The sequence below is a fragment of the Sycon ciliatum genome, chromosome 4 (assembly GCF_964019385.1).
Source record: "Sycon ciliatum chromosome 4, ocSycCili1.1, whole genome shotgun sequence".
NCBI classification, from domain to species: Eukaryota; Metazoa; Porifera; class Calcarea; order Leucosolenida; family Sycettidae; genus Sycon; species Sycon ciliatum.
The window spans coordinates 33,858,986-33,872,849 of NC_088646.1; the positions used below are offsets into that span (position 1 = coordinate 33,858,986).

Here is a 13,864-nt window from a genome sequence, read left to right on the forward strand (position 1 = left end):
CCGGCTACAGACCCTGTTTGCAAGTACACCGGCTACAGACCCTGTTTGCAAGTACACCGGCTACAACCCCTGTTTGCAAGTACACCGGCTACAGACCCTGTTTGCAAGTACACCGGCTACAGCCCCTGTTTGCAAGTACACCGGCTACAGACCCTGTTTGCAAGTACACCGGCTACAGCCCCTGTTTGCAAGTACACCGGCTACAGACCCTGTTTGCAAGTACACCGGCTACAGCCCCTGTTTGCAAGTACACCGGCTACAGACCCTGTTTGCAAGTACACCGGCTACAGACCCTGTTTGCAAGTACACCGGCTACAGCCCCTGTTTGCAAGTACACCGGCTACATACCCTGGACTGTTATCAGAGACTGATGCGGACGCTGTATTTTGCTGCAAGGGTGCATGTTACCATTGATTTCAAGGGAAATACCCAGCCAGTTACAGCCGTACAGCTCAAATTTTGCCAAATCCGGCCTGATGTCACACGGTGGTGAGGTTATCCATGTGGCGAGCCACCCTGTCACTATCGTCGGCGTGTTGAATGTAAATGGGAAAAAGTAAAATACATGAGACACAGCTCATAATAACCATTGCTGCACTACTCTCATAAAGCCATAATAACCATTGCTGCACTACTCTCATAAAGCCATAATAACTATTGCTGTATCTGTGCTTGGGGTGTGCTTTCAGCTCAAGATCCGACTCTAAATCGGACCCAAGCGCGTCTCTGATTTCTTCTGATCGTCATGATTTAATGGGTGACGATGGCATGGATGACCTTGGTACGAGCAGCCTGATGTCTCTAACGAGAACCCCGTCGCTGCGATCCGTGTCGTCCACCATGACGGACGCACCAACACCGCTCAGCGAGGACAATGTCTACAGCGAGCTAAGTCCAGAGTATCGGCAGATTCACTTCCTTGTTGGCCTGCTTCTTACAGAGCTAGCTGTGGTGCTGGATGGACAGTGAGTGCTGATCATGTGTCTGTTTGGCTAACTAAGAGATAGGATTTTGTGTGGGTGATGTGTTTGTGTGTAAGTCTTGGAATTCGTTCAGAGCCCTTCATGAAAGCACATTGTGTTGTTGTGATGATTTTTGCGATGTGAACCACTTTGACTCAAACATTCTGCTATTCTCACAATCTCGTCAGCATTTAGTTGGAGTAGCACGACGCTCTATGCAACCCCGGAAATAGAGTAGAAGTTGCACTGTTTTGCCTATGTCAAGTGCCGAGAAAATGTGTGTGTGTTTTGTGTGTGTGTATGTGTGTTTTGTGTGTTTTGTGTGTGTGTGTGTGTGTGTGTGTGTTTTGTGTTTTTTGTGTGTGTGTGTTTTGTGTTTTTTTGTGTGTGTGTGTGTGTGTGTTTGTGTGTGTGTGTGTGTTTTGTGTATGTGTGTGTTTTGTGTATGTGTGTGTATGTATGTATGTATGTATGTATGTATGTATGTATGTATATATGTGTGTGTGTGTGTGTTTATGTGTGTTAAATTTTCCCAGGAGTTCCCGGCTACATCGGCAAGCGATCACAGCACTGCGCGACCTTATCATGAGCCATGACATCGACCCGCGGCTGAAGGACCAGGAGAGTCGCTCGCGCATCGCTCCCATGTACATACCCATGCTGGTGATTATGATGGATCACTACACGCGCTTCTGTCGCGACTTCTCAGCGCCGACCGGGGCACCACAGGGTGAAGAGGGTGGCGCAGCATCTGGTTCGGCCGCCCCCACTCCAACCGGTGCCGGGCCAGAGGATAGTGCAGATGGCTCCACGAACGATGAAGCGTCGAAGCGCACGTCCATCGTGACCAGCACCTCCGAGATCATGTCGTTCCCGACGGGGACATTGTCTCGGCACGATCTACGTACTGCTGGCATTGTAAGTTGCATAAGAAGATGTAACTGTTACTGTCACGATATTCATGGTGTACTTGGTGGTCTCATCAGTGAGTAGTATGGGAATAGTTTTGCCTAGTCTACTATAATGACAATTGAACCTAATTCGAATCAATGTTCTCCACTTTGTCCCCCCCCCCCTCTCTCTCTCTCTCTCTCTCTCTCTCTCTCTCTCTCTCTCTCTCTCTCTCTCTCTCTCTCTCTCTCTCTCTCTCTCTCTGTCTGTCTGTCTGTCTGTCTGTCTGTCTGTCTGTCTGTCTGTCTGTCTGTCTGTCTGTCTGTCTGTCTGCCTGCCTGCCTGTCTCTCTCTCTGCCTGCCTGCCAGACGAGCAACATGATCACTCAGGAGAATACGCGCAATCTTCTCATATGTTTCCTGTGGGTGCTGAAAAACCTGGACCAGCGACAGATGAGGGACTGGTGGATACAGTTAGACTTTGTCAAGTGAGTGCATCGCATGAACAAATGCTGATGCTGATACTGGTGCTGACGTCTTGTAATAATATGGCTGGTTAGGTCGGATGATCTAATTGCTGTCATTGTGGCCTTACGGAAGATTTGTCTTTGCTATGCAGTTGCGAAGGCACTGTATGCACTGTACTTCATTCGTATGACTTCTGTGACGGTTCTGTCCACGAATAACATGGCATCTGCCTTTGTGCTTTGTTTTTATTTTTCAAGTGACGATTCCATGGCCACATTGCGGTGTTATTTGTAGGCTTGTGTTTTGTGTTAATATCGTGCTTGTTGCTGCTGCTGCTGCTGTTGTTGTTTTGCAGGAAAACAGTGGTTTTAGATATCATGGATCTTTGTGTGATGGCCTTCGAGTACAAGGTAAGCATGGTATGCTATCCTTGTAGATAACTGGACTGCACAGTACACTGGACTGGACTAGTGAAGTGCAGGTCTGGCCAAGGCTGTCTGGTTGAGCTGCCTTGTGCACACTCTTCTTTATGACCTTTACCAATTGCCGGCCCTGCACTCACGACTAGCCCTTCCACTCCTAACACCATCATGCAATGGCTATGTTGCTATGTGTGCGATGATCAGGGCCGTGGCGCTTACTACTCTGCATTCAGCACGACTGGAACAAGTGCCGGAGCCACGAACGATGTCAAGCAGCGTCTTGCCAACGTCATCCTCTCTGGTGCTGGGTCTGCGAGGGAGAAGCTGATTGAGCGAAGACGGCAGCAGCAAGGTAACATAATACTAGTACATCAGGCACCCGTTGAGATTCGTACATGTACAGAGGCTTATGATGACCATGGGGCAATGATGTTGTCAAGCAGAAGCAATATCTCCGAAAACGACCTTTGTACACCAGTGGTTTTGACACTTGCACAATGTGAATTCCTAGCCCCATGCATGCAATAGATAGTGCCTTCACCACTATTGTTAATGTACTGCAAGTAAGCAGTAGTCATACAGCGGTACGCTGCACTGCAGTATTGCCTAAATGGTGCTGCATGTGTGATGTAGGGAGGGGGCATTGATGGTACTGCTATAGGGATTTTAATTTTCACCAAGTCTGTGTTTACTAGTGTCTCTCTGGCATCATCTGCACCTGTGTATGCCTCTGTGTGTGTGTGTGTGTGTGTGTGTGTGTGTGTTTGTGTGTTTGTGTGTTTGTGTGTGTGTGTGTGTGTGTGTGTGTGTGTGTGTGTGTGTGTGTGTGTGTGTGTGTGTGTGTGTGTGTGTGTGTGTGTGTGTGTGTGTGTGTGTGTGTGTGTGTGTGTGTGTGTGTGTGTGTGTGTGTGTGTGTGTGTGTGTGTGTGTGTGTGTGTGTGTGTGTGTGTGTGTGTGTGTGTGTGTGTGTGTGTGTGTGTGTGTGTGTGTGTGTGTGTGTGTGTGTGTGTGTGTGTGTGTGTGTGTGTGTGTGTGTGTGTGTGTGTGTGTGTGTGTGTGTGTGTGTGTGTGTGTGTGTGTGTGTGTGTGTGTGTGTGTGTGTGTGTGTGTGTGTGTGTGTGTGTGTGTGTGTGTGTGTGTGTGTGTGTGTGTGTGTGTGTGTGTGTGTGTGTGTGTGTGTGTGTGTGTGTGCATGTGTGTGTGTGTGCGTGTGTGCGTGTGTGTGTGTGTGTGTGTGTGTGTGTGTGTGTGTGTGTGTGTGTTTGCACACCCTTATACAGGTGGTAATGTGATTGACCCGGGCACTCGGCGGTGGGGAAGAACGATCCATCAGCAGCACGTTGGAAGCAGCCTACGGTAAGCACAGACTAGCCCTTGATTCTGGCTGTCATGTAGAAACATGCACTAACGTGTCACATGGAAGCATGTACTTACATGTAACATGGAAACATGTCTCGTACATTCGCTCGCCTGCGGGGTAGACTTTTATCACACACGGTATGATATTGTGTATGTTTCGTGCAGCTATCCTGACTGTGTATGGTTGTTTATGGTTGTTTATGGATGTTTATTTGCTTGGGTGTGTACTTGGGTGTGTGCACCTAGGCCGATGAACGAGGTTGAATTGGACATTGATCTGGAGTCTCAGCTTGGTTCCGAAGGAGCACTGATTGTGCTGGACACTTTGGAGCTAATTGTGGAGGTAGGTGTTAGCTGAGTTCTACCTCTAGGTCATTGTGTGCGTGTGAAACTCAATATTTATCACAACTGGATTGATATCTAAACGTGTCACACCCATACTTACTCATGAATTACGAAGTGAAGAAAAAGTTTTTTTGGTTGCTTCAATACTTGGAGTCTGTGTGTAAGACTTGAAGTTTCTTGGCGCAGAGCTAGTGGTTTAGCTTAGACCCAGGTGTTAGGAGTGTATTGTGTAATGTAGCACGTCATACAATGGACCCTACTCTGCTGTGTGGCTGCAGGCATCTACGGAGACAGACCGCTTCAACACCATTCTCAGTTACTCATTTGTGGTGTTGCTTCACTTGCTTGGGGCAAACCAGAGCTCTAACACTCTACATCATATATTTGCCAGCCAGAGAGCACTGGTGTCGAAGGTGAGGCATGTAACCTTTTCTGTGTTTTGTTGTTGGTCGACACCGCATATGGTAAGAACAGTGTAAGAGTTTCAGAATTCTGCATTCAACAGCACCCATGTTTCTATGTTCTACACTTAGCACCTTTGTATACCAAGGAGTTGCATGGCAGCTGTTAATGTCAACATTTTTACCGCTGTCTCTCCACCCCCCCCCCCCAGTGTGCACCTTCCACCTCATTTATCACTCTATTGCTTCTTTCAAATGTGCATTGATCTGGTAGAGTTTGGTAGTAAATGTCAGCTTTGTTGTTCCCCAAAGCACTAACTTAGTCATTGTGTCAGTGTAGATTGATGTTCCATAATCAAAATCATGCTGGTGAGGCAAATGGTTTTCTTCTATTGGTGCTGTCCTTTCTGTCTCTTCCTTGCGAGCAGCATCCAGAATTTCTGTTTGAGCAGGAGACGGAGCAGAGCTCCGATCTGTGTGCTATCCTACTACGCCTGTGTGGCTCTGCTTTGGCAAGCACCAGAAGCCAAGCCAGTGCATCGTTGTTCATGCTGATGAGGCACAACTATGATTTGGGACAGGTGAGTGAGCGGGCAGGGCATCATCTTCAATGAGGTTACCACCAGCCTACACACGTACTGGCTGTCTTCAAGTAAAGTAGTTTACCTAATGAAGCACGGTGTGACGATACAATATGACATGGGGCTCGGGCTTGTTCAGGAATATGGCTGACTAGCACAATGGTGCAATGACAGCAGCAGTTGCATTCCTTACCTACATGTACATAGTCTGCACTGTCACTGTATTGCATGTACAGTAGATCAAGATGATTGTTCCTTGCGTAATCTGCATAGTATCCGCCTGCTGTGTGTACCTAACCCCTGTGTGTGTGTGTGTGTGTGCGTGCGCGTGCGTGCGTGTGTGTTGTGAACAGAGCTTTGCCAGAGTGAAGGTACAGTCAACGGTAGCACTGTCAACACTCGTTGCTGGCAGCCAGGTAAGCGAAGGACATGATCAAACTTTGTCGTAGTGCAATAGAAAATTAGTCATCAGCCTAATGGCCGCATCTCAACTTGGTGGTACTACACACGCCTATTGCAAGCATCAGAAATAAGACTCATCCTAATTGCTTTTGCTTAGACCAGATAGAAGCACAAGACTCTGATGTTAGTTAGTAAATGCTGGGACGTTTGCATTCTGAACTTGGTACTGAAGTGCGATTGTTGTTCTCGCATGTTTTCCTTGGTGCCAGGGTCAGTCGTGCAACGCTGATTGCCTGCGTCGCTCGCTTAAGACGATCCTGACCTATGCTGACCAGGACGAGGCCATGTCAAACACTCCATTCCCAGAGCAGGTCAAGGAACTAGTGCACAACCTGCACATGATCCTGCGAGACACTGTCAACTTGAACGAGTACAAGGAAGTAAGTTGAGTGGTGCACTGGAATTGCTGTAAACGTACCCTCTGTGCTGTGGTGAAGCCAGCGATGTCTAGAAAGTTTTTAAGTAGTCCACCGGAATTGCTGTGAAGGCATACCCTGTACACTGTGGTGAAGCCAGCGACGCTAATGCGATGGCTTTGACAAGACTGTTGTCGTTTGTGACTTTCTTTAGGTGCGTGATGTTCTGCTAATTGCTTTGTTCTCTGTGTGCACTAGGATCCAGACATGCTGCTGGACTTGATGTTGCGTATTGCCAAGGGGTGAGTACAACAAGTGCAATGCTATACTCCATTGCTGGCATTGCTGGCCTGATGGAGACGAAACTCATTGGTCGGGTGTTTTATATACCGTGAGCATTAGCCACAATGAGCCAAGTTTAGCTGTAGAGAAGAGCTAATCCTACGCAGTACTAGTACACTGCAGTAGTGCTCCGTCACCATAGGTGATCAAGGAAACACTTGTTGCAAAAGAAGGATCCACGAGCGGGATTCGAACCCAGCACCCCTGTCTTTCCGGGACAGTGCCCTACCGATTAGGCTACCGGGGATCACACACACTCATGGGTCCTTCTTGCTACACACTGTACGCCATGTACTCAAGATTGATAAAAGATTGTAATAATCAGTTTTTTTCATCTAAATGTTGATTTTGTACTACTGTATCATGTTCTTGTGTGTACCGATACAGTTATGCTAACTCGCCAGATCTCCGTCTAACCTGGCTGCAGAACATGGCACAGAAACACAACGAGGTAAGTACTACCCGGACACTTGATGGCACTGTGCGGGTATGCTCGTCATCCCGGCATAGCCTCCACTGAGCCCAAATGGAGAGGGAAAAAGGGAAACTGGTGTATGCCATACTCACGCCAGGGCATCATGCATAGACACATCTACTGTAACACATAGAATGCTGAATGTCATGGTGCACTTCACACACGGTCTTGTCTTGTTCGGGAATCAACTCTAAATCCAGTATGGGTCCTGCTTGTTTCCCATTGGCGACTGGTTTCGGCGTGGACCTACTACAGAGCTTGTCTTAGTCTGCAACTATTGTGATGTTTTCTTGTGTGTCTGCTTCACAGCGGCAGAACCTGGCCGAGGCAGGCATGTGCATGGTGCATGCGGCGGCATTGGTTGCCGAGTACCTCAGCATGCTCGAGGACGACTCGTTCTTCCCTGCTGGCTGTGCATCGTTTGAGGTGAGTATTGATGTCGCCCTGATGCTGCTGCTGGTGTAGTGCACTGGTAAATGCAGGGTAGACATGCATTGAATTCCTTTGTTCCACTATTGCACTATTAGCACGCTCATTAAAGGGGAAGTTCACCCCAAAATCAAAATCAGATATGTTATTGGGAAAAATCAGCTGAGTCGATTGGTGTATGTCTCGTCTTCATCCTGTGACCGTAACCGGAGATATACGCAACTGAAATATCACTTTGATCCCCGGTTTTTGGCGCCGCCATGGCGTCACGAATCTGTGACGTCAAAGAGATAGAGGAGCTCATGGAGCTCGGTACTTTTACTTGGAGTTGAACGGAGAAGAAAGTGAAGTCGTGAATGTCCAAGGCGGAAAGTCAAGCAGTATGAGTGGAGACGATTCAGGGTAGGTCTAGCTCCTTGTCAGGAGATGACAGTGACTCCGAGGAGAGCGAGTTGGACGCCAGCGAAGGAACCGAAGTATACCGAGGATGAGATCATACAGATGGCGAGTGCGGAGCAAGTTGGTGTAAATGCTGACGAAGCTGCAGCGGCTGCTGCCGACACTGACCCTGCTGCTTGCTTAGAAGACTGCTGGCCACCTTGCGATCGTGCTGGCACTACGTCCTGGTGTGAATGTGGCAAATGCGTCGTTCAGTTATTGCGGAACGACTGCATTTGCTGCAAAGATGTTCCAGAATCGGCAGCGATTGGTTGCGGAGTCTGGCTGCATTACTTGCACTTCACAGTTCGAGAAAGGCTGCAGCAACCAGCACGCACTGTACATTGTACTGCGCGGCTATTTGGACACGATCCATTAGCAGGCCGGATCGAAGCCATCTGAGTTTGAAAACCGGTACGTGCTAATAGTGTAATACTGTCGTCGATTTTGCGTCGGAGAACTGTATTTTCTCATCAAAATAATTATAATACTGTTCCATGGTGCAAAGATATAACCAGGATATTGGCTTGTATACTTCTTCAAAAATAATTGTGTTGTAGTGTGCTGCTGTTGCACTGAAATGTACGTTGAAATGTGAGACTAACAGCAGGAAGATCTACTCCCCTGTTCCCCAATGCAGCTCGTACCGTTACGCAGCATACCGACAATACATTTGGCTGCATGGTATTCGGAAAACTTGGCCGAGGAGTCCGGTGGAACACCTGCATAATGGACACACGGCAAAGCAATCATAAACTGTCACTATTTGTAGTCAGCCAGGTGCTTGCACGTGTGTGTGTGTGTGTGTGTGTGTGTGCGCGCGCGCGCGCGCGTGTGTGTGTGTGTGTGTTTATAGCAAAAGAATACTCATGAAAATGTACTGCCAATGTTGCAAGCATATGTATGTGTGGATTTCATCTACACAGTGCCAGTGGGTACCATAACATTACCTCTAAATTTCCCGTGTGCTGACGGGGGTCTGTGTGCACGCATCAGCAGATATCATGCCATCGTCTGGACTCACTGCGCATGCAACTGGAGACCGAAATGCTGCTGCATACGGCTCAGCATGGGCTTGAGCTAGGATCATACTCGCGGAATACACACAGATAACAGTGTCAATGCAACACAATAAAGAAATTCTTGGAATTGAAACTTACCAAGCAGAGGACAGAGCTAGAGAGTGACCACTGTATGCCTTTTCACGACATGTAAAACTTGAATATTAAAAAAATATATATTGCACGACTTTCTGTCTTCATTCAATACTAGGACCTTGCAATCAACACACTGCAAACAGTTTTGTACCGGTATCTGTAAATAATCTTCTCTAGTACGATGTACTCAACACAGTGGGTGAAACTGCTCTCTCCAACTCGCGATGTACAGACAAATTTTCAACACGCTCTCAAAGCACGAAATTACCAGAACCATTCACTCACCTCTTCTCTCTCCTGATCCTGCGACATCGTTCGCTTCGCTGGGGGACGCCTGTCCGGGAAGATCGATGGCACAGCGTCTGCTTTCAGCGGCACGCTTTGCCCATCTCCCCCTGCAAGTTCCTCTGGAAGGCATTCTCCTCAAAATGTGCCGAACAAATTGCACAACTCTCCTCAAACGTAGGTGGCAAATTCTCGCGGTGAATCGCTGCAACCCATTCCGCTCGGAGAGCTTTATCCCGCGGAATACGATGCACCGTGGTCCCAAGGGGCTTGCCAGACTGGTTAGAGCAGCCGACAGCACAGCAAACCGGCATCGTGGTTGAAACTGTTCAGGTCGCAAGAAAGAAACTCCACAAACGCCACTCTTTCTCGCTCACTGAAAAGCAAGCAGACCGGGAACCTGTATCTCTTTGACGTCACAGGGTGTGGAGGGGGTGTGCGCCGGCCGCATGACGTCATTTTGCATGACGTCATGGTAAATTTCAAATTCAAATATCTCCAGAACGGCGTATCGCACGGGGATGGGACCTTCACCACCGAACTCAGCGCCTCGAAATCTACAAACTGTGAAATTTTGATTTTAGGGTGAACTTCCCCTTTAAGAATATTACATTGACTTCTTTTCTTTCCTGCGTGTTTAGAAAATCTCACCAAACACACTCGAGGAGAGTGCAGTGTCAGATGACGTCTTAGCACCGGTAGGTTCTGCAATAGATCCGAACTGTGTTCTTGTTCTCCCAGGGTGGTTTACGTTGTTGCTTTCGTGGCAGTGCTTCCAGTCAACATTTCATTGTGTGCCATTTTATTTTAAGAATTGCTGTGGCAGTTGGTTGCACGTTACCGAACGCCACACAGTACGATGTGTTCAAAATCCCTGTGAGTGCGTAGCGAGTTCCTGTGGGTGACGTGGTGTTTCATTATTATTATGCTGCTGCTGCTGTTGCTCCTGTTTCTAGGATGATGAAGGCATCTGCACAGGCAAACTTTTCTCGGTCCAGGGCTTGCTGGGTTTGCTGGGGCAAGCCGCCATGCTGTTTGAAGTGGTGAGTTTGTAGTAGTGTAGTACTATAGTACTAGCAGTGTGATATGACTGTATCATGACAGTCCTTACATTGTACAAGAGTAGCTGTCATGGCTGAACACTGCTCTTAGGACTATTCTGCAACTGCATGGTCATCTGTGTTCGTACGTCGGTGTGCAGGGGTGTGTAAAATTGTCTCTTCTCCATGCATCATCCCACAGGGTGGTCTCTGGGAAGCAGCTTGCATGCTCTTACAGCACATCCGGCCAATCCATGAATCCGTGCGTGACCACAAGAAGCTGTCAAAGATGTACTTCAAGATGGGCGAACTGCAGAAGAAGATCACTGATCAGGTAGGATTGTGCAGGCATAACCCAACGCTCAGAGTCCCCATCCATAGTACAGTGTAACTTAGTATTCCCTCATCAAAGGCCGTGACCGTGACTGTAGACTCTGTGGTATGGTGTGTGACTTGTGTCAGATGTGTAATATGGGTGACGACAACAGAAGCGAGATGTGTTCTTTTTGATATAAACACTCCATTGAGACTGACTGTTTGGTGGGCTGTGCATGGGGGAACAGAGAGGAATGTTGCCCTGGCCGGTAGCCCATTTCTCTTCTTTCTAAAGCTCCAGCAAACAGGGTGTGCGCAATGATGTAAGACTAACAAGTGATCGTTGTGCTGATGGTGTTCAGGCTGGTAAACGCTCACTGGGTGCGTACTTCCGTGTGACGTTCTTCGGCTTGCGGTTCGACGACCTGGATGGCAGAGACTTCATATACAAGGAGCGTCCACATACGTCCCTGGCAGAGGTCTGCATTCGATTTGAGGTGAGTGGAGCGTAGGAATGCTAAGGTTGACACAACTTGACACGAAAATGCAGTCGTAGTTCATTACCGTCTTCAGATTCTCAAGGTTTGTGAGTGTGAGTACAAGTACATTGACTAGCACATGCACCTTGCAAGTCCTGCACCTCTTGTTATCATCATGTGCAGCAATTCTACGAGGCAATGTTCGGCGCGGGAGGTGTGCAGATCATCAAAGACTCGAAGGAACCGGATAGAGCCAAACTCGATCCCGACACGGTGAGCAATACTTACTTTCAGTCAGCATCGCTGCAAGAACAACTGTTACTGTTGTCTGAATCAGATCTCCATCTTTCTTTCTCCATCATAGTAACACATACTCTCTATGACATCGTGTGGTATCGTTACTTCAGGCTTACATCCAGGTGGTGTTTGTTGAACCGTACTTCGACGACTATGAGCTCAAATGGCGTTCATCTTTCTTTGAGAAGAACTTCAATATCTGTGAGTAATCACGAGTGAAGAGAACTAGCTTACTGGGATGCATGTATGCGTATCATTGTGGATTTTTTAGTTTATATTTTATTGGACTGAACTTGAAATGTTAAATGCCAAGGAGGCTAACAGCTCTGCAGGTCGATGGGCGAAAACAGGCAGGAGGCACTGGGGTTGCTTTACAGGACACTGCCTTGTACCGTGTACCCCGCACCAGCTACTTAAGTATACATGTAGTATAATATTGACAAATACAACGGCAGGTAAACGGTGACGCTATGCCGCACTCTGCTATGTATGCATTAGGCCGATTCTTCTTCGACATCCCGTTCACGGAGAGTGGCAAATCACACGGTGACCTGGCTAGTCAATGCAAGCGTCGCACTATCCTCACAACTGCCAATGTCTTCCCGTACGTCAAGAACCGGATAGAGATTGGCAGTCGGGAGTCGGTAAGCGTTACTCTCACATGTTCCCTCTTTTCTCAGCAGAGTCGGGTAATTGTAATGTCGGCGTGATATTGTTTATTTTGTTGGCACGGGATCGGGTGACTATGTTGCTTGTCATCTGCTATGCAGTCTTACCCAGAACACCAGTAGTGACATGACTGGATGCTCAAGTCATCACCTGTGGCAAACCTACATGATATCTGTGGAGTGTTGAGTGCAGGAGCGCTTCCCTTGTTCCCTTTTTCGTCGAGTGCATGCATCGTAAACCCGTTGCCCCAATCGGTTCCACAGATCATATCCAATATAAATCCAATATTTCTCTACTCCGCTCCTCCAGGCGCTGTTCAGCCGATTAGCTACTCTCGGTAGCCATTACACACAACAAAAATTCCAAATCCATTCAAGTGTTCTCGTATTGGCTGTGCCTTTTCCGTATTATCTCCTGTTGAATCAGTTTGTTCTCTCACCGGTGGAAGTTGCTTTGGAGGACTTGCAGCGTAAGTATGACACGCTCATCGAGGCTGTACGACAACAACCGCCAGATGTCAAGCGACTACAGTTGCAACTGCAGGGTTCCATTGGAACGACGGTGAATCAGGTATGTAGTACCATGCACCACTGCAACAACATGTGCTGTGATGGCTTGCAATGCACCTGTCTTTGCCCGTCTTGACCAAACCCTGAGCAGCAGCTAGTCTAGATGTGGGCCTGGGTTGCATCAAGAGTGCATTCTCCCTGTAGTGACTCTGTACAGAGTGCAAGTAAGCGTTGGGTGTTAGGTGTCGATGCTGTGACTGTGAAGCACTAATGCAGTCCATCACGCGCAGGAGTATACGTATACCATTGTGTCCTCACTGTCATTGAAAGTGTTACGGACGATTGGTTGGAAAGGTCTCCGGTCAATACCAGTTGACTTTATCTGAAACCCAGCGGCCAATTTAAACATTATCCTCATTGACTAGACTCTCCTAATCACTTCATTATTTTCTCTACACTCCGCCCAGGGTCCTGCGGAGATGGCACTTGTCTTCTTAGCGAATTCAGAAGAAGTCGCGCGTGACAAGAACCTTCGAAAGCTCAAGCATTGCTTCCGCGACTTTGTGCGAGGGTGAGTAGTGGCAGTAGTAGACGGGTGTGTTTGCATTGCTTGTGCAGCAGCTGTGATCTACGTATGCTGGCACTGAACATTTGCCTCCTGTAGGAATGTGTGAGATGCTTGCAGTCTAGAAAGTGCTTGCCACTGCCGGTTTGTAAGGTTACGTTGACGATGACGCTATAGTTGACGATAACGCTCTAGTTGACGATAACGCTCTAGTTGACGATAACGCTATAGTTGACGATAACGCTATAGTTGACGATAACGCTATAGTTGACGATAACGCTATAGTTGACGATAACGCTATAGTTGACGATAACGCTATAGTTGACGATAACGCTATAATTATGCGTATGTGACTATGTGTACCTGGTTACTCTTTGACATGTTTTAGCTGTGCTGAAGGACTGGAGAAGAATAAGGAGTTGATCAGTGACAATCAGCGAGAGTACCAGCGCGAGTTGGAGCGCAATTTTGTCGACTTCCGCAAGAAGCTGGAGCCTATCTTTGGCAAGAAAACGAGTCAACGGTGGATCAAAAAGAACAGGTTAGGAATAGCTGATGATTTCCCCCCGATATTACTCTACTTGGCTGCCGGGTGTGGTTTTATCAACTTTTATGTA

At 47.7% G+C, this 13,864-nt stretch overlaps 1 protein-coding gene across 1 annotated transcript in view; it reads left to right on the forward strand.

Annotated features, from left to right (window-relative positions):
• The window catches only part of LOC135815787 (dedicator of cytokinesis protein 7-like), a 33,168-nt gene that overhangs the window by 18,139 nt on the left and 1,165 nt on the right, over positions 1-13,864 (forward strand). The window contains exons 28-51 of the mRNA XM_065329127.1: positions 690-965; positions 1,499-1,880; positions 2,223-2,341; positions 2,677-2,731; positions 2,948-3,095; positions 4,024-4,099; positions 4,349-4,445; positions 4,726-4,860; positions 5,277-5,429; positions 5,783-5,845; positions 6,101-6,271; positions 6,506-6,549; positions 6,977-7,040; positions 7,374-7,490; positions 10,015-10,071; positions 10,330-10,416; positions 10,616-10,747; positions 11,091-11,225; positions 11,391-11,480; positions 11,615-11,705; positions 12,003-12,148; positions 12,600-12,743; positions 13,150-13,253; positions 13,636-13,788. Of these exons, the coding sequence (XP_065185199.1) occupies positions 690-965; positions 1,499-1,880; positions 2,223-2,341; positions 2,677-2,731; positions 2,948-3,095; positions 4,024-4,099; positions 4,349-4,445; positions 4,726-4,860; positions 5,277-5,429; positions 5,783-5,845; positions 6,101-6,271; positions 6,506-6,549; positions 6,977-7,040; positions 7,374-7,490; positions 10,015-10,071; positions 10,330-10,416; positions 10,616-10,747; positions 11,091-11,225; positions 11,391-11,480; positions 11,615-11,705; positions 12,003-12,148; positions 12,600-12,743; positions 13,150-13,253; positions 13,636-13,788 (3,039 nt within the window). The remainder of the gene's footprint in view (positions 1-689; positions 966-1,498; positions 1,881-2,222; positions 2,342-2,676; positions 2,732-2,947; positions 3,096-4,023; positions 4,100-4,348; positions 4,446-4,725; positions 4,861-5,276; positions 5,430-5,782; positions 5,846-6,100; positions 6,272-6,505; positions 6,550-6,976; positions 7,041-7,373; positions 7,491-10,014; positions 10,072-10,329; positions 10,417-10,615; positions 10,748-11,090; positions 11,226-11,390; positions 11,481-11,614; positions 11,706-12,002; positions 12,149-12,599; positions 12,744-13,149; positions 13,254-13,635; positions 13,789-13,864) is intronic.